A 26587-nucleotide genomic window follows, 5' to 3' on the forward strand; every position below is an offset into this window, starting at 1 on the left:
TACGAGAAATATTTATGTACAATACAGAAACTGGTGTTACCTGCGTATATTATTGTGATGCCAAAGTTGCTGGAGAATTTGCAAGTGGTAAGAAGTGGAGTGATATTTGGAAACTTAACTTTTTTAAGCACCATTTAGAATGCTGGTCACATGTGGACAGCGTGCAAAAGCTCCGGCAAGAATATCCTTGATTACCTGCCTCAGGCCTGCTACATATGTTTTGCAAGAGTGCAAATGAATGAGAGTGAAAATTATCAAACCCTGAGGAGATCAAAGTTTTTATTAACAGCATTTTGCTCGATGTCAAAATGAATACCTCTATAAAATCCAGTGTGTACATGTTGTTGTCATGGCAAAAAATTGCACAGCACAAGTTTTTTTGCACACACTAGTCATTGCAAATTAGAGGGAACATTGGTGGCTTACCACCACACGCTCGAGTGATTGGGGATGGGCCATAAATGTAGGCCTTACTTACGATATCCACATCAGTAAAGAGATATTTTAAAAAAAATTAAATCCTGGAAATCCGAGTACACTGAATACATCCAGACTGAAATTCAACATTCTGAATTCAGCACAGAACAGCATAACTCCAGGTAAAATTTCATGTCCAAGCCCAGTTTTGGAAAAGGTCAAGTTCTTCAAGTATAACTCTTATAAAGATATTAAAAGATATAAACAAAAGTTTAATTAATAGAATTTAATCTAATTATATTTACACTGATTATTTTTGTTGTTAACTTGGTAAAAAAAACTTCTTTCTAAACTTACTTTTTTGCATGATGCCATCCCCCAGGCCAATTTATTGCTACTTGATATTTTTTGTCCATCAAGCACTGGGCCGCTGTAAGAGTGGCTCCAGCTACAGCTGCAGCATAATCAAACACTCCTTCTGTTGCAGGGCAGTCATAACCTGAAACATGCAAGCATTGCAGAGAAGTTGTCAAACAATGATTCAACCAATTCAATAGTAAACATGAACATTGAACTAAAAACAGCTCAACCACAGTACAGGCTTTTTTTAAAAATCTCATTATACTCTGATCTTTTCTTTTTCTATTTTTCTTGCTCACCTTCTGCCACTATTTCTATGTGAACCTTAAATTGTCATGATCATGCTTTGAGAAAAGGTTACTCTAATGACCGTTACTCATGAGCTTTCAAACCACAGTTGCAAGAAAAGGTTTGTAAACCCTTTGAAATTGTTTTTCTGTATTAATTACTCATAAAATGAGGTTTGATCGTCATCTGAGTCACAGTAATAGACAAAAACAATCTGCTTTTCATGTCAATACTGAGTACACCACATAAATAATCACAGTCTAGGTTCAAAAAGTATGCGAACCTCTGGGGTAATGCCTTCTACAAAAGCTACTTGGAGTCACGTGTTCCAATCAATGAGATGAGCTAGGATGTGTGGGTTGTAGACGTGCCCTGCCCAATAAAAGAGACACACAAAGTCAGGTTTCTGACAGAGTCTGCTTTTATCAAAAAAAAATCTGCCTATGTGCACTATGCTTCGATCAAAACAACTTTCAGAGGACATTAGAAGAATTATAGAGATGCATGAAGCTGGTAAAGGCTACAAAAGCATTTCCAAAGACCTGAGTCTTTCTAAAGACTGAGATCAGTCCACAATAAGAGAAGTTGTCTGTAAATGGAGGAAATTCAGTCCTGTTGCTACACTCCCTATGAGTGGGCATCCAGCAAAGATCACATCAAGGGCACAATGTGCAATGCTGAAGGAGGTGAAGAAGAACCCAAGGGAAGGACACTATGGAGGAAACCACTGCTCTCCAAAAAACATTGTTGTACCGCTCAAGTTTGCAAAAGACCACCTGGATGTGCCATAATGCTTCTGGGACAATGTCCTGTGAACAGATGAGACAAAAGTTGAACTTTCTGGCAGAAATGCGCACCGCTATGTTTGGAAGAAAAAGGACACTGCACACCAACACCAAATCTTTATCCCAACTGTGAAGCATGGTGGAAGGAGCATCATGGTTTGGGGCTGCTTTGCTGCCTCAGGACCTGGCCAGTTTGCAAGCGTTGAGGGAACGGTGAATTCAAAATTGTATTAAGACATTTTACATGAGAAATGTCAGGGTAACAGTCCATCACCTGAAGCTCAAAAGAAGTTGAATGATGCAACAAGACAATGACCCGAAACAAGAGTAAATTAACAACAGAATGATTTAAGAAGAAGAAAATTTATGTTTTAGAATGGCCAAGTCAGAGTCCAGACCTTAACCCAAATCAGATGCTGTGGCATAACCTGAAGAGGACTGTTCATGAAAGGTATCCCAGAAAGATTGATGAACTGGAACACTTTTGTATGGAGGAATGCTATAAAGTTCCTCCTCACCATTGTGCAAGTCTGATCAGCAGCTACTGGAAATGTTTGGTGGAGGTTATTGCTGCTAAAAGAGGTTCTACCAGCTATTAGTTACAAGGGTTCACATACTTTTTCCAGTCTGGACTGTGAATAATTAAACCATGTGTTCAATAATGACATGAAAAGTACAATTGTTTGTGTGTTACTAGTTTAGGCAGACCGTGTTTGTCTATTATTGTGACTTATCAGATCAGATCACATTTATGAGTAATTAATGCAGAAAACCAAGTAATTGCAAAGGGTTCACATACTTTTTCTTGCAACTGTATATTGAACAGCTATTCAACTGTTGTGAAAATTAGAGCCAACCCCACAATTATTATGCATTTACACACAGATGCAAACATATATAGACATACTCTCATAAATGGGGAGCAAATTGATATTCACTTTTGAAATCCATGGTTGTTATAACTAATTTCATCTCTTTTAACATTGTCCAAGCAGTAGTTAGCTAATTCAGAGCACTGTTAATTGAAAATGCTCTTTGCACAGTTTCTGTTTTCAATGCATATGCTCAGAGCTAACAAGAAATCTCTTTCCTCTTCCTTTTTCAGCCTTTCTAATGCCACATACTATTTCCTGAGCTGAAAGAAACTTCTATAATCTTTTGCGAGCTCTCTGTAACTCTACAGTGAAACCCTGAGAGCTGTATTATATCAGACAAAAACAATTCAGCCTCTCAAAGTCACTTATTTTCCCCAGAACAACAAATCCTTTCATTACCCCCTCCCCTTCAGAAAAAGACGCTGTAAGAAAGAAATATATATCAAAGTAAACTCAAACATACATTTTTTGTACAATTCTCAGTTTTTGCATCATCATGCTAAATGCATTAGGTTGTTCCATATTAAAGGGTTTCAACTAAAGGAGTTTGAGATAACTTTCTTCATATTGCAGTAGATGCTAACATTTCTCATTTGCCTGAGTTTCAATGTTTATTAATCCCTTCCATCTTTTTTTTGGGGACTGCAGAGTCTTATTTGTGAGCAACACAACTTTACTGATTATTAGTTGCATATTAACATGACTTGAACGTCATAATTTACTATTGTAAGATGTATAAATATCTTTGTCCGTCCATTGAAAAAGACAGTAAACTAGAACAAGATCAAGTCACCCAAAATTTTCTGGATGCCTCATTGTTACCAGGTGTCTGGTAGGATAAGGTTAAAAATGGGCTCCTTGGTCAGATTTCTGTTCTGAATAGTTCTTTAATACTAGAGAAAATAAAAGAAATGTATTATTTAAGTCCACCACATTAACATTAATATAGCAGATTAATTTGAAGCAGCAAAGATTTGAACAACATTTCCAATTTAAATTCAGATGCAGACACCATTTCTTACATTACCCCCTCCATACATCATTCTATTTCAATCAACAGAAATTCTTTTTTTTTTCCCCCTTTCCAAAGCCAATTCAGAGCTAGAGAGGGGGATTTCAGGGTAGGAAACACCAGTCTGGTTGTCTTTGTCCTTTCCCAGTATAGGCTACTAACAGTTCCACAGAAGGTCCTTTGTTAGATCAGGTTCAAGTGAAAGATAATGAGAGTTTTGTGAACTGAAATTCCTCTGTACTGGAATGGTCCCAGCTTTCAGGCAACCTGACTGACACTAATCCTTATCTATAGAGTTATTGCGAGATACAGACTGAGATTACGTAACACCTAGCAACAAGAGAAAGACTTGGCTGCCGCGTTCACGTTGAAGATCCTCTTCTGAATCAGGCAGACAGGACGTACAGAACTTTTCACAAGCAAATTACTTTTTGGAAATCACAAGAAGCTGTACTTGTGACCATTATTCCTCTTGCAGGTATTCCAGCCAGATAATGTTAACTCTTTGAGCACCAGATTCCTTATAATTGGGAAATATAGAACATTGGGGTGGCACTTGATTGCTAAAAGTTAACCTGTCCTACTGAATAACAAGTGAAAAACAAAAATAACATTGTTGTTATGTGTTTAACATTAAAAGGACTATGACTAAACTTTTCAAATCTGCCAAAGCTTTAGATGACAAAGAAACTTATCCAAAATCTCAGCAACATTTTATAGATGAGTACATGGAAGATACTCTGACGTTTTTTATAAAGAGAAACATTATTTTTAAGGAAAAATATTTAAATATTTATACTTTTAAAGCTGAAATCTTCAAGTGGGGAACCAAACTACATTATGCCATGAGAATGATTGTTAAAATTCTGTTTATTGATTTTTATGGCACTGAAGGAAACATTCAGCCCATCAGACTTGCAGTGACTGTGCATCATCCACATTTCCATATTTTTTTAAGTCTTCCTTTTTGATTACTTAATTCTAAAAGAACATTTTCTTTCTGTTCAGTTTTCACTACTGTTTCTGTTAGGATACCTGTGATACCATAACTGTTTATAGTTATTTCATATAATCAGTGAATTTCCAATTAACCTAGTCTACTTTACAGCCAGTGTTTTTGATATCTACTATGGTTGTGACTGTCCTACTGTTTTTTCTTTACAATTACTTAGCGATCTTTCTCGCAGAACTTCTCATGCAGCGCACTGACAGGGCAAGTGGTTCTTGTGTTTCTTCCACTATTCTTCTTCCATTCACCTCTTTCTGCTCAAATACCCTGTAGACGCAACTCTCATTGCTCCAGTTCACAACTCATTTCAGAATGTCTGTCTGCTGATCAGGTTTTCTGTGAATGACTGCTTCATCACCATGGCCCTGATGGAAAACTGATTCGGAAGTTATGACACTTGCTTCCTAAATGAAGTCCCTTCTGACTCTGCTTTTCACCACTGTTCAGCCAAATAGAGGTAGGAATTTTACCATTCTTTAATCATCTCATCACTTGCTTGTTTTATCTCCTTCACTTCTCGCTTAAAAGTCTTGTTCTTTTATATCCATTTACCATGATCAAAAATTTCAGAGATGTCACCAATACCTTCCTCTCTAATCCTCTGCAATTTCAACTTCTAACTCAATTAAACAAACTCCTGATATCCTGCTGCACTCCTGATATCCAGTGGCAAAGTCCCAAATAAATGAAGGGAATCCTGGTTATTTTCTTGATCAGTTTTTGTTCTTTAATAGTTGTCCCAATAAGTGGCTGTCCCAATTAACAGATTGTGCAATTAAACAGAACCCACTACATTTACACTCCTTACTATAAATAACTGGACCAATGGTACTTCAGATGTGGCTGTATCAATGCCCTATATTAATGAAGAATACCTTCCCTATTTTTCAGTTCAGTTTCCTTCACAAGGCAGAGATGGATTGGAACACTAACTCAATAAGTTTGCCTTTAGATAAACAATGGTAAACATTAAGCCAGGAGAAGCATAGGGTGTGGAGAAAGAAAACAGGTACTGGTTAGATACTTAATCTAGGTAGGCATCAGAAAACATAACAGTAACCTTAAAGTTATCACCAGAAAAATATTGATGCTGATGGTGAACACAATGAAATCTATATAAAAAACACCTATTTGCAAGAAATGTTCAAAATCCCTGTCAACAGAATAGGTAAGATTAACTAATAAGATGCAGTATCTTTCTTACTGGGGCAGAGCTAAGATGTCGGCTGAGGACGGCTTCTTCGAGCTCATCTGTGATACACCTTAATTTCTTCCCTTAATGTTTCCTTTTCCTTTTTCAAGGTGGATGAGGTTCTGTTGGAGTCCATGATCTGCTTCTGCACTCAAATGCAGTTCTTTATGGTGATGGTTCCCGCTCCCAGAGCTCACCGACCATCTGTTTGCGATATCCCCAGGATGCAGCCTGGAAGATGCTTACCGTCAGGGTGAGGCCCTATGGATGAACCGATTCCATGTTGGCGTTGCTGACTGAAGCGTCACCGGAGACAGGATGGAACATCACGACAGCGGATGCAGCTGTCAGAGGCCTCTGCACGGGCGATCTCTCTCTCTCTCGATGGTGGGGGAGAGTTTACTGCCGATTCTCAAGTCGGAGAACTCAGAATAAAAGTGACACAGCAGACTGTAACGTGATAAACAGCGAGCTGTTTTGTTCTGTTGGTCTCCCCACTCGCTGTGGAAAGAGAGACACTTCTCTGTCCTTTGTAGGAAGTTGAGAACCTGTGGCATGTTGCATTATCAGATGAACAATTAGTTTTTGTTGTACTACAATCATGGTCTTTCTTTGGGGACTTTGCTATTGATTGCTTGCTTGGTGGGTGCTAATGCTTCCAGCTGAGATAAGTGGGGGAAGGGGAGGGGGAAGTTGATGCTTTGCTGCTGCTTGTGCATGGGAGGAGAGGAGAGAGGGCTTTGGGGTTCTAACATTTTACTATCACTCATTCTTTGGGGTTCTCTTGCTTTCGTGGATGGCTGCGAACAGCAAGAATTTCACGTTGTATACTGTCTACATTTTCTGATATTAAATGGAACCATTGAGTATATGATCTTTTTATGCTTCAGCTTCCAGTTTGCATTGCTCAGAGAATTGATTGAAATGAAAATCCAATCTTAATCAGCATCATCTTTGAGTCATAAAACACTCTAACACAAAAGCTAGCCTTTCAGCTCATCAAATTCCTGCCAAACTATTATTCTGCCTAGTCCCATCAACTTGCACCAGGACATAGCCCTCTGTACCCCTCCCATCCATGTAGTTATCCAAACTTCTCTTAAATGTTGAAATCACCCGCACCCACCATTTGCACTGGCAGCTTGTTTCACACTCTTACCACCTTCTGAGTGAAGAAGTTTTCCCCCATGTTCCCTTAAACATTCCACCTTTCACCCTTAACCCATGACATTTAGTTCTAGTCTCACCCAACTTCAGAGGAAAAAGTCTATTTGCATTTACCCTATCCATATCCTTCATAATTTTGCATACCTCTATCAAAGCTCCCCTCATTCTCCAAGGGTCTAGGGAACAAAGTCCCAACCTATTCAACCTTTCCCTGTAATTCAGGTCCTCAAGCCCTGGCAACATCCTTGTAAATTTTCTCTGTACTCTTTCAATCTTATTGATATATTTTCTGTAGGTAGGTAACCAGAACTGCATATAACACATCAAGTTAGGCCTCCCCAAAGTCTTATAGAACTTCACAATATCATTCCAACTCCTGTACTCAGTACCTTGATATATGAAGGCCAATGTGCCAAAAGCTCTCCTTCTGACCCTAGCTACCTGTGACACCACTTTCAAGGAATTATGAACCTGTATTCCCAGATCTCTCTGTTCTACCACACTCCTCAGTGCCCTACCACTCACCATGCAAGTTCTATCCTGGTTCGTCCTCCCAAACTGCAATACCTCACACTTACATTCCAACTGCCATTTCCCAGAGTCCATTCTTCCAGCTGGTCCAGATGCCGTTGCAAGCTTTGAAGCCTTCTTCACTGTCCACTCTGCCCCCAGATTTGCTAATCCAGTTTTAACACATTAAGAGGAATTCCCTTTATGGAGAATGGAGGCACGGAGTCATGCTTATGCCTGACTTTGTTAAACATGGGGAGGCTGATGCATGGGCATCTCAGGGTTAGAGTAGCCATGGAGACTGGGGACCCTTCACTGCTGCAGCCTTCCTCTCACTTCACTGCCATTGTGATGTGTCATCATCTTCTCCCAGCTCCATGAAGTCAATGTTTGATCCAGCTAACTACTTCATACTGAATGCCAAGCGATTGAACCTTCTTGACCAACTTCCTGTTCAGAACCTTGTCAAAGGCCTCACTGAAGTCCATGTAGGTAACATTCACTGCCTTTTCTTCATCAACTTCTCTAGTAAGCTTCTCAAAAAACTCTACAAGATTGATAAGACACAACCTATCATGCACAAAACCATGTTGACTGTCCCTAATCAGTCCCTCTCTATCCAAACACTTATGCATTTGGTTCCATGTATAATGCCCTGGTTCACCTTTTTATTCTGTAGGTATTTCATTTTAGCAGTTCTGTAGGAGCAGTCTACTCTGCTTTCAGCTTGTTTGGGTTATTGTTCAAGATAAGGGATGCCGAGTAACGTGTGTCATCCAGTTAGGATAGTGGAACTGGGAGAAGGTCCTAGAGAACGTTGGGGGAGAGGTTTTGTGAGAGACACGAAGGTTGGTCTTGGTCTTTGTTTGGTGGGAGATGAAGAGAGAAGATGCTGGAGGGAACTGGTCATATGATTCGATCCAGTAGGAAAACACGAATTGATGGAGCCAAGGCATGAGGTCCACCAAGGATCAGTGAATATGGCTTTTGGAGGATTTGAGCTCCAACCTGCGCAAATTTGAATGTTTAATTAGAATGGGCCCTTTTGTTTTTTTTTTCCTTTCATTTCTTTACTAACTCTTTGGTTAAGTCAACGTTCATAAATATACTGCTTTATAATTGTATGCAGTGTGCAATATATTAGTTCAGGCCGACGGGCTATTGCAGAGGCAGTAAATCACACAACATTCTGTCTAAGTTGCATGCCATCTTGGTCAATGTCTCCCATCCACTACATAACGTACTGGGTGGGCACAGGAGTACATTCAGCCAGAGACTCATTCCTCCGAGATGCAGCACAGAGCGTCATAGGAAGTCATTCCTGCCTGTGGCCATCAAACTTTACAACTCCTCCCTTGGAGGGTTAGACACCCTGAGCCGATAGGCTGGTCCTGGACTTATTTCATAATTTACTGGCATAATTTACATATTACTATTTAACTATTTATGGTTCTATTACTATTTATTATTTATGGTGCAACTGCAACGAAAACCAATTTCCCCCGGGATCAATAAAGTATGACTATGACTACAAACTGGTGTTTGGGTGGATGAGACATCCAACCCCACAGATTTGGTGGGACCAAAATCAGATACTCCCTAGACGGGCAAAGCTGGAGATAGGTGGGTTCTCGCTGCGGAATCCAGTGGTCGTTAGGAAGGGGCTAACAAGCAGCATTTCCAGAGACACCCAGTAAAAGGTGGTTTCACTTAGAATACCTTCCAATAATTTACCTACAGGCTCACTGGCCTATAATTTTCCAGCTTATTCTTAATAGCCTTTCTTAAACAATGGAACAACATCTGCTATCTTTCAATACTCTAGCACCACACCCAAGGCTAAGAACATTTTAAATACCTCTGCTAGGATTCCTGTAATTTCTGTACCAGTCTCCCACAAGGTCTGAGAAAATACCTTGTCAGGCCCTGGGGATTTATCCATCCAAATTTACCTCAAGACAGCAAACACCTCCTCCTTTGAAATCCACATAAGTTTCATGACCTCATTGCTGTTTTACCTCAGTTCTATAGACTCTGCGTCCATCTCTCGAATAAATACAGATACAGGAATTGAAAGGTTGAGCCTGGTGGAATAATGTTCTGAGTTGCATCTATTTCAATGCAAGGATTATTGCAGGTAAAGTGGATGAGCTTAAAGCATGTGAAATTATGACATTGTGGCTATTGGTGGGACTTAGTTGCAGGAGGGGCAGCTCAGTATTCTGAGGTTCTGTTGTTTTAGATATGATAGAGTGCGAGGGTTTAAAGGGGGAGAGGTGGCATTACTAGTCAGGGAAAATGTCACAGCAGTGCTCAGTCAGGACAGACTGGAAAGCTTGTCTAGTGAGACTGTATGAGTGGAACTAAGGCTGGTTTCAAATCTCCAGATAGAAAGAGCTTGTGTGGCCTATAACATTCATTGGTCTCAAATGAACGAATTAACTTTGGGCAAATGACAACAACATATGCATTACGTGCCATTCTACATCACAGCACAAGTTCGTGAGCATATTTTAATTCATACCAAGTCTCATTCACGTTTTTGCTCGCCAATCTACACCAACTCACAATTAAACACTGCCTTATTTTAGTTTTGTAATTCACGTCCTTATTTTCAAATTAAACTGTTCTCCTCCAACCTTTCAACACCACAAAAGTCATGTGGTCTGACTCGCCTGCTATCATGTGAGCTCATTATAAATGACCCTTAATTAGTTGCTCTGCTTCAGCTGTTGAGGCTCAGTCTCTGGAATTCTCTGGCTTACGATTACATAAACCCTACCTATTTACTGAAGCAACACACATCAAAGTTGCTGGTGAACGCAGCAGGCCAGGCAGCATCTGTAGGAAGAGGTGCAGTCGACGTTTCAGGCCGAGACCCTTCGTCAGGACTAACTGAAGGAAGAGTGAGTAAGGGATTTGAAAGTTGGAGGGGGAGGGGGAGGGGGAGGGGGAGGGGGAGGGGGGAGGGGGAGGGGGAGGGGGAGGGGGAGGGGGAGATCCAAAATGATAGGAGAAGACAGGATGGGGAGGGATAGAGCCAAGAGCTGGACAGGTGATAGGCAAAAGGGGATACGAGAGGATCATAGGACAGGAGGTCCGGGAAGAAAGACAGGGGGGGGGGGGGACCAGAGGATGGGCAAGAGGTATATTCAGAGGGACAGAGGGAGAAAAAGGAGAGTGACAGAAAGAATGTGTGCATAAAAATAAGTAACAGATGGGGTACGAGGGGGAGGTGAGGCCTTAGCGGAAGTTAGAGAAGTCGATGTTCATGCCATCAGGTTGGAGGCTACCCAGACGGAATATAAGGTGTTGTTCCTCCAACCTGAGTGTGGCTTCATCTTTACAGTAGAGGAGGCCGTGGATAGACATGTCAGAATGGGAATGGGATGTGGAATTAAAATGTGTGGCCACTGGGAGATCCTGCTTTCTCTGGCGGACAGAGCGTAGATGTTCAGCAAAGCAGTCTCCCAGTCTGCGTCGGGTCTCGCCAATATATAAAAGGTCACGTCGGGAGCACTGGACGCAGTATATCACCCCAGTCGACTCACAGGTGAAGTGTTGCCTCACCTGGAAGGACTGTTTGGGGCCCTGAATGGTGGTAAGGGAGGAAGTGTAAGGGCATGTGTAGCACTTGTTCCGCTTACACGGATAAGTGCCAGGAGGGAGATCAGTGGGGAGGGATGGGGGGGACGAATGGACAAGGGAGTTGCGTAGGGAGTGATCCCTGCAGAATGCAGAGAGAGAGGGGGAGGGAAAGATGTGCTTAGTGGTGGGATCCCGTTGGAGGTGGCGGAAGTTACGGAGAATAATATGTTGGACCCGGAGGCTGGTGGGGTGGTAGGTGAGAACCAGGGGAACCCTATTCCTAGTGGGGTGGCGGGAGGATGGAGTGAGAACAGATGTACGTGAAATGGGGGAGATGCGTTTAAGAGCAGAGTTGATAGTGGAGGAAGGGAAGCCCCTTTCTTTAAAAAAGGAAGACATCTCCCTCGTCCTAGAATGAAAAGCCTCATCCTGAGAGCAGATGCGGCAGAGACGGAGGAATTGCGAGAAGGGGATGGCGTTTTTGCAAGAGACAGGGTGAGAAGAGGAATAGTCCAGATAGCTGTGAGAGTCAGTAGGCTTATAGTAGACATCAGTGGATAAGCTGTCTCCAGAGACAGAGACAGAAAGATCTAGAAAGGGGAGGGAGGTGTCGGAAATGGACCAGGTAAACTTGAGGGCAGGGTGAAAGTTGGAGGCAAAGTTAATAAAAGTCAACGAGTTCTGCATGCGTGCAGGAAGTAGCGCCAATGCAGTCGTCGATGTACCGAAGGAAAAGTGGGGGACAGATACCAGAATAGGCACGGAACATAGATTGTTCCACAAACCCAACAAAAAGGCAGGCATAGCTAGGGCCCATACGGGTGCCCATAGCTACACCTTTAGTTTGGAGGAAGTGGGAAGAGCCAAAGGAGAAATTATTAAGAGTAAGGACTAATTCCGCTAGACGGAGCAGAGTGGTGGTAGAGGGGAACTGATTAGGTCTGGAATCCAAAAAGAAGCGTAGAGCTTTGAGACCTTCCTGATGGGGGATGGAAGTATACAGGGACTGGACATCCATGGTGAAAATAAAGCGGTGGGGGCCAGGGAACTTAAAATCATCGAAAAGTTTAAGAGCGTGAGAAGTGTCACGAACATAGGTCGGAAGGGATTGAACAAGGGGTGATAAAACCGTGTCGAGGTATGCAGAAACGAGTTCAGTGGGGCAGGAGCAAGCTGAGACAATAGGTCGGCCAGGACAGGCAGGTTTGTGGATCTTGGGTAGGAGGTAGAAACGGGAAGTGCGGGGTGTGGGAACTATAAGGTTGGTAGCAGTGGATGGGTGATCCCCTGAGCATCTTGGGTAGGAGGTAGAATCGGGAAGTATCTTGGGTAGGAGGTAGAAACGGGAAGTATCTTGGGTAGGAGGTAGAAACTGGAAGTTCTTTCTCTCACTCTCCTTTTTCTCCCTCTGTCTCTCTGAATATACCTCTTGCCCATCCTCTGGTTTCCCCCCCCCCCAGTCTTTCTTCCCGGACCTCCTGTCCCATGATCCTCTCGTATCCCCTTTTTCCTATCACCTGTCCAGCTCTTGGCTCTATCCCTCCCCCTCCTGTCTTCTCCTATCATTTTGGATCTCCCCCTCCCCCTCCAACTTTCAAATCCCTTACTCACTCTTCCTTCAGTTAGTCCTGACGAAGGGTCTCGGCCTGAAACGTCGACTGCACCTCTTCCTACAGATGCTGCCTGGCCTGCTGCGTTCACCAGCAACTTTGATGTGTGTTGCTTGAATTTCCAGCATCTGCAGAATTCCTGTTGTTTGTATTTATTGAAGCTATTGGTTATCCACTTTATTACTTCACCACGTTGTTCAGCATCAAATTATATCTGATAATGATCTTCCAAAATACCTTAGGACATATTAGTAATGTGAAGCTGATATGTAACTGCAGATTGTTATAAATATTCCAGAACAATTTCAAAACAAGAAACATTTCCTCACATTTCATTCACTTTTCTTTGAAGTCACATCTTAGTCATGACATATTTCCCAAGAAAAAATTAAGTACAGGGTAAGTTATATTATTTGCTGCCCAAAGAAACATTGACAGGTCTTTTCCTTACATCACTGCAATCAGTGTTGTAGCTTTACTACCATGATATTCTTAATACATTTGGTTATTTTGGCCAAGGTACAACAAAGAAACAGCCATAATCATCCACCATTTGAAGTTCAGGAATAATACTTGCTATCTTTAAAAAAAAGCTTCACATTTAATTTCAGGATAAATATGTATTCTGCACAGCTGTGAATCAAATTGAAAATACAGTGTTTCTCCTAGCATCATAATGGTTGTGAGAGGGTATTTTTAGATCAGGTTTTGATTTTGTAATTAGGAATATAGTTATGCAAATGTTAACTGGATACAATAATCACTGGATAAATTTACACACATTAGACTCAAAGTAAAGGTGGTGGTGGCGTATGAACAGTAAATAGCTTCTCAACACAGCATAGTGCACGACTATATTTTAATCTTTGAACTTTGCTTGACATCTGGAAAAATACTGGTTGCACTCCACAGCAAATCCCTTACTCACTCTTCCTTCAGTTAGTCCTGACGAAGGGTCTCGGCCTGAAACGTCGACTGCACCTCTTCCTACAGATGCTGCCTGGCCTGCTGCGTTCACCAGCAACTTTGATGTGTGTTGCTTGAATTTCCAGCATCTGCAGAATTCCTGTTGTTTGTATTTATTGAAGCTATTGGTTATCCACTTTATTACTTCACCATGTTGTTCAGCATCAAATTATATCTGATAATGATCTTCCAAAATACCTTAGGACATATTAGTAATGTGAAGCTGATATGTAACTGCAGATTGTTATAAATATTCCAGAACAATTTCAAAACAAGAAATATTTCCTCACATTTCATTCACTTTTCTTTGAAGTCACATCTTAGTCATGACATATTTCCCAAGAAAAAATTAAGTACAGGGTAAGTTATATTATTTGCTGCCCAAAGAAACATTGACAGGTCAATCACAGATGAAATACAAATACAAATGGATCTTTAAAGTAATTCACTCCATACACAAAACAACTAGCCCAGTTAAAGGATCTGTATCAGCGAATCAGCAGCCACAAAGCACTGTTTACTTGGTTACATCGTGTGCCTATACAAATGCAAATTTCAGATCTCTGACCAATGGGAGAAAGATCAAACTGATTTCTCTATACACATGGGGGGGGGGGGAGGATGGGATTACAATCCTAGAAAATGATCTATGTTATGATTTTCCATAATGCAATGTTGTATCCTCTGCTCATGTGCCAAATAATATGAGCTAAAAAAAACTGTATACATTTAGTTCTTTCTCCCCACATAAATTCCATGAGAGCAAACATTATTCTACAACTCCAGTTTTCAGTTGTGATTTGTGAATTCTGCACAGCAAATTTCTGTTACCCGAACAGCCATAGCACAAGGTGTACAGCTAATCTTTTAAAAGGTGATGCTCTGTAATTAAATAGGGCATTATTGATAGCCTTGGAAGCTACTCCAACAAGTAGCAAAGACGGCCAACCTGGATTTTCAATAAAACTGGCACCTGGTGCCATCTAGTGGCCAGTGAAATATAATAGACCAGTTTGTGTTCTAGTCAGCCCATGCCTGATTCTTTCATCCCTTGCAGTTTGCACAATCACACTAACCCTCAGTGGATCTGAAGTCTAAACAATCCAGTGGCCAGCCGGAACGTATTTAAATTCAGCCAAAGCACTTGAAGGAAAGTTAGCTTTTAAAAATTATATGTGTATTTATATGTCAAGATGTTCTTCATTGACCAGTTATACATTTAACACCATTACACCCTCGAAACTCATCACTAACCTCCAAGACCTGGGCCTTGGTACCTCCCTGTGCAACTAGGCCTTTGACTTCCTCACTGGCAGATCCCAGTTAGTATAGATTTTTCAACAACATGCCCTTCCCACTCAGCATCAGCAGAGGTGCACCACAGGACTGTGTGCTTAGCTCCCTGCTCTATTCAGTTTATACTTAGAATTGTGTGGCTAAGTACAGCTCCTATGCCATATTTAAGTTTGTTGATGTCACCACTGCTGCAAACCGAATAAATGGTGGTGATGAATCAGCATGTGGGATTGAGACTGAAAATCTGGTTGAGTAGTGTCACAACAAAAACCTCTCCCTCAACGACAGCAAAACAAAAGAGCTGATTATTGACTAGAAGAGGAAGAAGCCAGAGGTCCATAAGCCGGTCTTCATTAGGGGGATGGAGGTGGAGAGAATTAGTAGCTTTAAATTCCTTGGTGTTAACATATCAGAGATACAGAAGCCTTGGGTATGACACCAGGTTAAGGAATTACCCTTAAAGCATTAGGCTCCGAACTAACATGGGTCACTACACTGAACTAATCCTCTAACCTACCAACTCACTTTCAAATGCACATTACAACTCATATTCTCAGTACTATTTTTCATTGCACAATTTATCTTTATTGCACATTGGTGTTTGTCGATCTTTGTTTATGTATAACTTCTTGTACAAATCTATTGTATCTCTTTTTTCCCTGTAAATGCTTTCAGGAAAAAGAATCTCAAGATAGTAATTATATGGTAACATATATGTACTTAGATAATAAGTTTATTTTGAATTTTATTTTTTCTAACTAGTTTTATTAAAGGTAGTACTGCACAGGGATGGTAAGTCTTGTGTGGCTTGCTAATAGTTATTTTAGCTCACAGAAAGCTGCGCTCTTGTAAACACATTTCAACCTTTGATTTCACTTGGTTTCTGCTATATAGATGGATGCAGAAGCTGCTAATATCAAATGTTCCACTAAAGTCAATCAAGTGCTAAGTTTATTCTGCACAAGTGACCGTTTCTCAGAAACCATCAGAAGTGAGATAAATCTCAGATCTCTTCAAAATGGCACAATGTTGTATTTCAGAAAGGTTTTCTTACACTCAGAGGCTCTGGAGAGAGCTTCACTGTTTTTCCCCCCAGAAGACAACTCTTACACAACAATCCTCAAATAGCAGTGAAACAATTAAACGTTTTCAGAATATCTGGAGTTGGATCCAAATTCATCACTTCCCTTTAGAAAGCGGCAAGAGGCATCGTGATTGATGAAAGACAGTTTGCCATATTCAATGTATACCAGTCATTCTCAACTGATACAATTTTAATATATCACACCTTTTCTGTCTACTTTGCAGAGAATCCACATAAAAGGTTGAACATTTATGCTTTGATTGGACACCATATTTTGAACAGATAACACATCGGGATAAAGAAAATGAAAGCACTTTAAATGTAACCACAAAGTAACCACAGTTTCCCAAAAGCTGGATCTATTCAGTATATTTCCTGACAAAGTAGCTTTGCATTGATGTGAATTTAATGCTTCAAACATATGGGCTAAATCAAAAGGAAAAGTCTGGAGCAGGAAATTCACTTACGAAACATAGAGAAGTGGACAAAATGACCAGCTGCTCTAAATAATCCGATACATTCAGCAATTTTGCGGCTGGCCACTTTTAGATCCACCAGCAGCTAGAGAAAAACATGATCTGCTGCATCTGCATCATTTGCAAAGCTTTACCTCTGTTTACCACCCTCTGTGTAAAAACTGCCTCTGACATTTACCCTCTACTCCCTCCAATCACTTTAAAATTATGCCCCCTTGTATTAGCCATTCACTTGGGCAAAGCAGATAATGAACTGTTCTTTTATCCAGTACAATAACCCTCCTCTGATTGTTGGACTGAAACATTTCCTCCCTGCCAGTGCCAAAAATCCCAAGCGAAGAAGTTCAACAATTTCAACCTGGTACTTTGTGGTCATGAATTCAAGGCACAGATCTGGCTTCTTTTCACTCATTAAAAGCATCAAGGACTAATAGGGCTTAACTTACTGCTGTTCTGCAAGAGGGCAGAATTATCAGTCAAAATGGTCACAGATAAGTTAGAAAATGCAAAAGCCACATTAATAAACAACAGTGAACCACTGAGATGAGGGCAGAGTGAAAATACCTTAAATTACATCTAACTAGGTTTACCTCACAGTTGTTATTAGTGAAAAATCTCCATATGCATGGAAAACAAAAACAAATGATTTTAATAAATCTCCAAAACATCAAAAAGACAGGACAGACTGCTCACCTAGTCCATACTCTACAGATTCAGGGTCATCATCATCACCATCTTCACTGATTTTCTGTAAGTGTTCCAGGTAAGCATCTGTATGGAACATTGCCATTTCCTCCATTGAAGCTATTCGGGGTTTGACAACCCTATTAGAAACAATAAGAGAAATAAAAATACAAATTTACACCTTTTGGAGAACTTTACAGGTACAGCAGCTAGTAAATTTCCATCTGGAGTTTATGCTTCAGCCCCAATGCTTTTCAGTCTGTAAGTGCTCAATATCCTCAAAGTGCAATGACAGAATAGGAATTACCAACTGGCTAGCTGATGATGAAAGGCATCAACACTGAAAAATACATGGATGTGCCACTGAAATTTTTTTTTGTAGTCAATGTGGAAACACCAAGTTAATTTAGGGAACTAACTGTAATATTTAAGAGACAAACAAACACTGGTTGGTAAGAACAAGATGTTCAAGTTTAATTGTTATTCAACCTACGGCCAAATGTTCCTCTGGGACCAACGTGCAAAACATAGTACCAACAATCACATACAGCACATATAATTACAATAGCAGAGAAACAGTCACAAAAAACACGAATATAACCCATGTCCCAGATTAACATAGCCTGTAGACTGATGGTGCATGGGATGCAATCATGGAGAGCTACATTTCTGCAAGAACAAACATGCAACAGTTCCACATCATGCATTAGTGCAGCTGCAGACGAGTGCAATCCAACTTGTCTTGCACTGAGCAAACACTGGATGGGAGAGGTCAATCCCCAACCCAAACCAGACTCCAGCGTGAACACTGTGCCTCTGCTCTCTTCCAAAATGCCTCCAGCGGCTCCTCCCTGAGTGACTGCAACAGGCAACACCACAGCATGTGTGCAACCACCGAGGCCATGCAGCTCCTCGGCTGTCAGTCTCACCAATGAACCAGACTTGCAGTATGCTACATTACCAATGTCCAACAGGGTCCTGTGATCACAAACAAAATGTCCAAGACAATCACCTGCACTGTTTATTGTACCGCGCCCTTTTCCCCGGGAGGCTGTAGTAGGTGACACAAGTGTAGCCCCACCACTATCCAGCAACTAGCTAATGAGGTAGACCTGCAGTACTTGATGTTGTGTTGTAATTGTGAAAAAGACGTAAAGGACAATTACACCAACGGTTGGATTCGAAGAGGCTGCCGAAACCGAGCATGCTGCCATCTTTCCTTTCTCAAGCTGAGAAAGGTCTCAGCTTGGCCTGTTCTTAGCAGGGTGGCCATTGGCATAAGATGTCAAAATGAGAAAGGTCTCCGCTTGGCCTGTCCTTAACAAGGTGGCCACTGACATAAGATGTCAAAATGAGAAAGGTCTCAGCTTGGCCTGTTCTTAGCAGGGTGGCCATTGGCATAAGATGTCAAAATGAGAAAGGTCTCCACTTGGCCTGTCCTTAACAAGGTGGCCACTGGCATAAGATGTCAAGCATGGAGCATATAACCATCAGTAAGGTTTCTCACTATCCATTAGGTTGGCAATGCTTACAATCAAAAGACACAGATAAGATACAAATACACAAATAAGATAAAGACACAAAAAGATACACAGGTAAGAGATCACAGGTATAATTGTATCAAAGCAATTAGATATTGACATCTCATACCAGATATAAAAAGAGTAAATGGTAGCGGTTTTGAAAGTGTCAGTTAGCTAATTTAGTAGGATAATCCAACAGAATACATCTGGAAAATTAAGTTAATCAGTGTTCCATATCAGTGGAGTGTATTGTGAAAAATAAATGGTCGGCTGTTCATTTACAAATACAACAAAAATAGTTATACATCTGTACGAATGCCTGTCTTTAACTGACCCAAACAGAGTGCCAACCACACTGGTGAGGCTGGAGTTTCAAGGCCAGCACAGGTGAACCAGAGGCATTTGCCACCATATTGATTTGAATTCTTTAGATAAAGTGCAGAATCACCCACGGTGCCCAGCAATCCCCCAATTTAATCCCAGCCTGATCACAGGGCAATTTACAATGACCAATTAACCTCCCAAATGGTACATCTTTGGACAGTGGAAGGAAAGCGGAGCACCGGGAGGAAATCCACGCAATCACCGGGAGAACGTACAAACTCTTTACAGGTAGTGGTAGGAATTGAACCCGGGTTGCCTGTACTGCAAAGTGTTGTGTTAACCACCACCATACCGTGCTGCCCGGTTTTATTTTTACATTGAAATGGTAGTTATCAAAGCATATGGCATCAAAAGAAAAGAAAATGAGAACAAATGTTGAGCAGCTAAGTCAGATCTTCATAAAACATCAGTTACACTAAAAGTTCATTTCTGATCACCACACTTGACAGAGTGCATAGGTTTGCCAAAATGTTTCTAGGCACAAGGGATTTTATAAAGTTGAAATTACTGAGAATGTTTTCCATGAACAAAGGAGGGTGATACGCGATTTAGTAAGAGTACGAGCTTATTACAAGTTTAAATATAGACAAAAAAAACATTACAATTACCTGATGATACAAGGATACAGATAAGATTTTGAGAAACAGTTATAGGAAGTTGTGAGGAAGACCCTTCCGTAGCAACAAACAATCTACCAAAGGAATTCAGCAGCTCGAGCAGCACCTATAAGGTGGGGGTGGGGTGTGGATGAGAAATTGTCAATGCTTTGTATCAACATCTTGCATCCTTTCTGATCACTTGATGCTCCAGATTACAACTTCTGCAGTCTCTTGTGTCTCTTTATTTTAGGCAGTAATGGCCTGAACCGCTGCCTACGAGGGTTGAGGAAACAGAGATGATCAATCACTTCTGGAGCAGATGGTAGAATGAGAAAGACTTGATTACTATACAGAAGGTAGTTGAATGGACTTGGGCTGAATGGCTTCCACTGCGTCATTACGACTTTGTGATTGTGACAGTGGACTCCACAACCTATCCACTAATCTGCATGTTAAAATCTTGAGTAGGGAGTTCCTCTCCACTGCAAGGGATAAGTATTTTAACAAAACCTATTCAAAACTATTTAAATGCTAAAATTTCCTAAAACATTTTGAAAATTTTCTCAAAAATTTTACTCTTAACAGTGGTTAGCCAGGTTGCAAAGATTGTTCAGCAGTTTTGAGGGTAGGATTTAGTTAGCAACCAACAGTGCAACCCCATGACTCTCCCTTCCTATCGTAATAAATTTGCATGTAAAATTCTTCCTGTATGTGGTTACAATCAAGATTCAAGACTGCTTAACATCATTTCCAGTACACAAGCCTGAATACGAACAAAATAATTGTTCCTCTTCACCTGATGAAACTGCAATGAAGGAAAGGATCTTGAAAGCATGTTCAGCTTGCCAATGTTGCCAAAACTTGGGCAGGATCTTATAACCTAAAATACTCAGAATTTCAACTGTGGTTTAACTAGGGTTTGAAGAAAGTTAATTCACAACTTCTATAGTTATCAATTAAATTCCTCAAAAGATCCTAGTTTGCTTTTTAAAATAATAAACTAAAAAAGCTGTAATAAAGAACACTGCAACTTTTATTTATTGGTGTTTGCATACAGAGATCTCTTTGTGCAGCGATCTCAGTAAAGCAAACAACACTTATGAACTACAAATGAGGTATCTTGAGAGCTAAATAAGAAGGGTTTCCACCTGTTGAAGTAAGTTTTTCTTCTCATGTGAGGAAAAGCTTAAAATCAACACTAGGAAATGATAGGAAAAACATACAGTTCTATATTTTCTATATTACCAACAGTAACTCTGTTTAGCCAAGGGCATTAAGCAATATGCAGCCAGGATGGGTTGATGGTATTAAAGGGTAGTCTGATGCCTGGGAAGATATTTTGACTAAATAGTATGGCCGTACCTCATGTATTTCAGCAATCCATAGGAGGCAATCAGTGAGTGGACCATACTAGCCTGGAAGAGAAAAGAAAGTTTATTAATTAATAGTACAAAGTGAAGGTATGAATGTACTTAAAAAATGTCAAGCTTTCAATAGCAACAAAACAGAGCACCAACACCATTGATTTGTGCTAATTCTTTATAGATCAGTTCAAGTTCTATCTCATTCTACTGGGAAACAACAAACAGATGCCTGGACTTTTCCCATGGAAAACTTGGATTTTTAAAATGGCAATTTTTTCTTACATGTAAATAGCTTCATTCAGCCAATTTAGGTACACAAGTTACATGGTTGATTATATATATATATATATATATATATAATATTCAAAACCAATGAAATACTCAAGTAGAATCAAGTTTGTGTTGAAGGGAAATAGCAATCAATATATCCCAATAGCACCAAAAAACAATCAATTATTTTCACAAGAGATTCTGCATATGCTGGAAATCTTGAACAGCTCACACAAGATTTTAGAGAAACTCAACAAGTCAGGCAGCATCTACGGAGAGGAATGAGCAGTTGACGCTTCAGTTGACCCTCCATCAGGACCGAAAAGAAAGAGGTCAGAAGCCAGAATAAGATGGTCAATTATTTTGTTTTTAATGATGTTGCTTGAAAAATAGGTTAGGATACCAGATCTTCCCTAGTTATAATCTCTCTGAAGGCTGATAAACCAATAATTTTCTAATTCAGTGGTGAGTGCTACCGGTACACCAAGAATTATACCATGTAATGAAATTGAACAGAAATTTGTGTCTGGTTTAAAATCATTCAATCTCACACCTAGAAATCTGCACCTCTAGGCCACATTCATGCAGATACAAGGAAGTCTGAGCTCAGCCCACCAGCAAGTTTTAGATTTGGGGACAGCAGTGGCACTGACCAGCTCCATGGTCTGGTGGTGAGACAGTGGTATCACGGGCTGGTGTAACAGAACAGAGGAGGGGAAGAGAAATCATGAAGTGGCTGTTGTGAATGTAGCTCCTGTGACATCACAGAGGCTTGTTTTGTGTGCCAGCAACGAGCACATGTAGCAAGGAACTGCAGGAATAGATGAGGGAGGGTAAAAGAGATCATTTGTTACAGATGCGGTTTCTCAGGCCATGGTTGGAGCAATGTGGAATCAGCAGTTGGTCTGCCACCTGTCTTCAGGAGAGACAGAGATAAGGAAAACAATGGAGCAGCATTTGGAGATGTTAATGAAGGGGAAGGAGAGCTGTCAAGATCGGCTCCCCCTTTGAACCCTGAACTGTTTGAAGTGATGGACAGGCGATACCCCAGCAGGGGGATAAAAAGGGACAGGTTCGCTAAGGCAGGACACACACACGACACCCGAGGTAACAAGACCCTGGAAGCAGTGCGTCTCTCACAAGTCGGTGGGAAGTACCGGGCCATAAACGCACAGGGTGGAAAAGCACGATCGGCGGGAACCTGGTGTGTGTCCACCCTTGCCTGAGTGCTGGGTTCACCGCAGAGAAACAATCGTATCTGGAAACAGAGGGGTCACGGTCGGTGACCTCAGATGACATCACAAAGGACTCGCCCAAAAGCTGACTGCGAAGGTCTGTGTGGAAGCTGTGTTGAATATTCATTCGTTTTGCTCTCTCTCTCCTTCCCCCCACTGTCCATCGCCACGGCAGCGATTACTGCGAACTGAACTGAACTAAATTGAACTGAACTTCGCGTCACTTTGAAACTGGTCATTTACCCATAGACAACGATAGAGTTTGATTGATCCTGTTATCTGAATTCTGTGTACATGAATGTTTATCATTGCTGAACTGTTGCATTTATTATCCTTTTGATTAGAGTACTGTGTTGCTTGTTTCTTTAATAAAACTTTCTTAGTTCTAGTAATCCAGACTCCAACTGAGTGATCCATTTCTGCTGGTTTGGCAACCCAGTTACGGGGTACGTAACACTGGACACAGGGTCATCTGTATCGATAAATGATCTACCCTTGCCCAAGACTGGAGAGGCAATTTACGTTACCAGTGCAGGAGGTGAAACAATGAAGGTGGAGAGAAGTCAGCCCCCAGTATTTGAGATTGAGGGAGAGCAGCTTTGAATAGATTTTTTGGTGTGCCCGAACAATGAAAGTACTATCCTGAAGAAAGACACACTGAATAAGGAAGGTGCTAACACAGACTCAGAGAATGGAAAAATAACATGGACAAGACAGGAACAGCAAATACACATGACCCGCAGAGCAGTTAACATGGTTCTGAGAGAGACATCGGCTCCAAGCAGGGAGGAGAGACAAGCTGATGTGTGGGAATCATATCAGTATCAGGAGGTCCGAAAGGAAAGCGCCAAGTTCAGCCACGGCTGTTAGAAATCGTGCAGCTGCCTGAGGAGATAGCAGTGATTGAAGTAAATGCTCACCAGGAAGGGAATAGTTAAGGAGCAGAAAGAGAACGAGTGGGCAGATATCAGTGCAAGCAAAGCAGCAGAAGAACATTACATGGACAAGTGAAGGACCACTGTAGGCAGGGAAGACACTGAAGGATCAAGCAAAGCAACAGCGACATATTGCAGATCAGAGAGAGCCAGAGGGAGAGAAAACAGCCCTCCCACAGCCAGGTGACAAGTCAGGGTAAAGGAGCTGGCTGAAAAGACAGGCTTTGCTCCCAGGTGGTGTTCCAGACGAATGGTGCCTGTGTTGGTGTACAGTCCCAGTGAGGCAGCCAGTGCAAACACCGGACTCAGCGTAAACCGTACGACCCAACTTCTCGTCGCCCTCAAAGACAGAGCGAGAGATCCTGCACCCCGTAAGTGTCTTTGCAGAGAACCCAAGTGATGAACACCAGCTGGCTGCATCAGATCTGACCACACCTGACGGAAGCAGATCCACAACAAACACAGATGCAAGACACCAAGATAGTGTGACAGCACACTGTGAAAAACATGTCAAGGTAGAATGCTAATGATACTCTGTAATTAAGGCTGGTTGCTGAAGATAGATGGTTAGTTGTATAGCTCAAAATAGAAAAAATATTGGGGAATATAGATGGGAAAGGATCCGAATTTCAGCAAAGACATCAGGTTCCACAACTTCAACGGCGTGGCACACCGAGAAAGAAAACACACAAACCATCTGAAGGCAGTCACTCAGCCTGAATGGGGAGTGAATACAAATGAGCTGGGCCCTTTCAGTGGTTGAGCCAGTGATCCACTGGACAGTCTGGAAGGGGAAGAGGTCCTTGCAGACATTCAAATAGGGACCACTTCAACGCCCTCCTGTACATCCATGAGAGGGCGTGAGGGCCTGATACATTCACCTTGCCGGTACCCCTGACCAGACAGTAACCACCGATATCTACTGCTGAGTTTTAGCTCACAGGGAATGAAGGGGTGTAGATAAAGCATGTGATTAAACTGCATTTAGCCAGCAGGAACACTCGTGTTTGTTCAATCCTGTTTAATGCAGCCCCAGGGTATTACTAAGAAGTCTTCAGGGAAACGCCAGTGGCTCTACCATCATCTACTGCATTTGCGTTGAATTCTGGAGCGATGGTAGCAATGGCCATCTCCTTTCCCAACTCTTCTGACCAAAGTAGCCAGCATCAAGACTTGGATACATACAAACTTGAATTGATCACACAGTTAATCTGAGGATTAACTCAAGCAACTAAAAAGAAAAGCTACATCCCGATCATGCCCCCTTTTCACTGCGACCATCAGGCAGGAAGTACCAAAGCCTAAAGTCCCATACCACCAAATTCAGGAACAGCTGCTTTCCTATAGCTGTCAGGTTCTCAAGTCAACTTGCCCAAGCCTAACGATCAGCAATGGAATGCTACAGGCTACCGTAGATGTGTTTCAGATAGTGTTCTTTTATACTAATGCCTTGTTCCTTTTGTCTCTTCACTGTCTTGTAAACTGTATGTATAATTTATGTTCTGTGTGCTTCTGCACCAATGATACAGCTGCAAGTGCCTTTTTCATTGTCTGTCCCTCATATTTGTGCAGATGACTATAAGCTCTGCTTCAGCAGCACGTTAACATTCTGTAGCTTACTAGGTGATTAATTGGAACAAGCCATTTGCTACCAAAGCAGTACAGAAGCTGTATATGCTCCACACTGTGATTAACCTTCTAACGACTCAAGATTGTTCCACCACCTGCTAAGCTTATTGGGAGGATAATGGGATGCCGGAAACTCATTACCCCCCCCCCACCTTTTTAATTTGGCATATTCCCTCTTCCTTTCCAGTCCTGGAGAAGGGCTTCATCCAACATCAGTGGTTTATTCATTTTCATAGATGTTGCCTGGCCTGCTGAGTTCCTCCAGCAGTCTGTGTCTATAGCTCATCCTCATGGCTACAAGAATCAAGAAGTTTGTTAACATTCGTGCAGAGATGGTGACTTGATTAGCACTTCAGCATTTAATTTAATATCTATCTTCACCATTTCAAACATAACCTTATTCTTAGGCAATACCTAAAATCAAAGACAACTCGTTTTGTGGGTTCTGAGGTGGCTAAAGAGACCAATGTAAAATCTATCTTTTCTCTACTAATCAGGTTAGTGGGGGCTGTTAGGAGGATGAATGGATAGTTTATTAAATAGTGTGCTCAAGGCACGTTCTTTGATTCTCATTAATATCTAGGGTGCACCTTCTCCACTTTGAGCAGTCAAACTCGTAGCATCCCAGAAGTCAATGGAAAGTTGCATTTCTGCAGGCTTGTCTCATCCCTTTCGCTGCGTGCTCACCTACGCTCCGCTATCTGATGTGATTTATTTTTATTTCTGGCACATTTAAAGTCTCTCCCTTTGGCCACTGACGGGCCTGCTGCACCTCCCAGCCCACTTCTCAGGCGGTTACTGTGATTCTCCACCCCGTAGCCTCAGGGTCTGAGCCCTGAGCTCAATCCCCTTGCCGCTCGCTTACCCGCCGGGAGATTTTGGAAAGGGAGTCGCATTTCTCGATATAATCGGGAGCGTAAATGTAGGTTGTGTTGGTAGCGGTGGGTAACCCCAAACCCTCTACCTCCGCCTCCATCTCCATCTCCGATACAACGCCGGCACCGGGTAGCGCTCCCCACAACTCGTCCGCCGTCCAACCTGAAAAAGCGTCCGAGTATCTTTCCTGGCTGCAGGACCGTTCCACATCCACCGGCAGCGTCAGCTCGGGGAAGAGTCAGGACTGAATATCCATGTACAGTACATCCAATACATCCATGTACTGAACTGGGAAGACGTTCCCAAAGACAAACAGAACGGGTGCATCTTGAAACCTCAATTTCATACATTACATTCGACTGCTGTGTAACTGTAGAATGCTTCTGATCAAGGGACAAAAGACGCTACCGCCTGGATAAAATGCAAATGCTTATTATATAACTTAAACATCAA

General features: G+C 41.6%; 1 protein-coding gene across 5 annotated transcripts in view; it reads right to left on the reverse strand.

Annotated features, from left to right (window-relative positions):
* hdac8 (histone deacetylase 8) overlaps positions 1-26268 on the reverse strand; it is an 85924-nt gene extending 59656 nt beyond the window's left edge. For 4 of the 5 annotated variants that reach the window (XM_063060645.1, XM_063060644.1, XM_063060646.1 and 1 more), the window contains exons 1-4: positions 26124-26268; positions 21188-21240; positions 17329-17459; positions 775-916 (exon numbers count right to left, since the gene is read on the reverse strand). In XM_063060645.1, the coding sequence (XP_062916715.1) occupies positions 775-916; positions 17329-17459; positions 21188-21240; positions 26124-26240 (443 nt within the window). In that variant the 5' untranslated portion in view covers positions 26241-26268. Of the gene's footprint in view, positions 1-774; positions 917-17328; positions 17460-19834; positions 19950-21187; positions 21241-26123 lie in introns of all 5 variants that reach the window. The other variant, XM_063060647.1, reaches the window with a different exon arrangement.
* Between the last annotated feature and the right edge of the window lie 319 nt (positions 26269-26587).

The sequence above is a fragment of the Mobula hypostoma genome, chromosome 10 (genome assembly GCF_963921235.1).
Source record: "Mobula hypostoma chromosome 10, sMobHyp1.1, whole genome shotgun sequence".
Lineage (NCBI taxonomy): Eukaryota > Metazoa > Chordata > Chondrichthyes > Myliobatiformes > Myliobatidae > Mobula > Mobula hypostoma.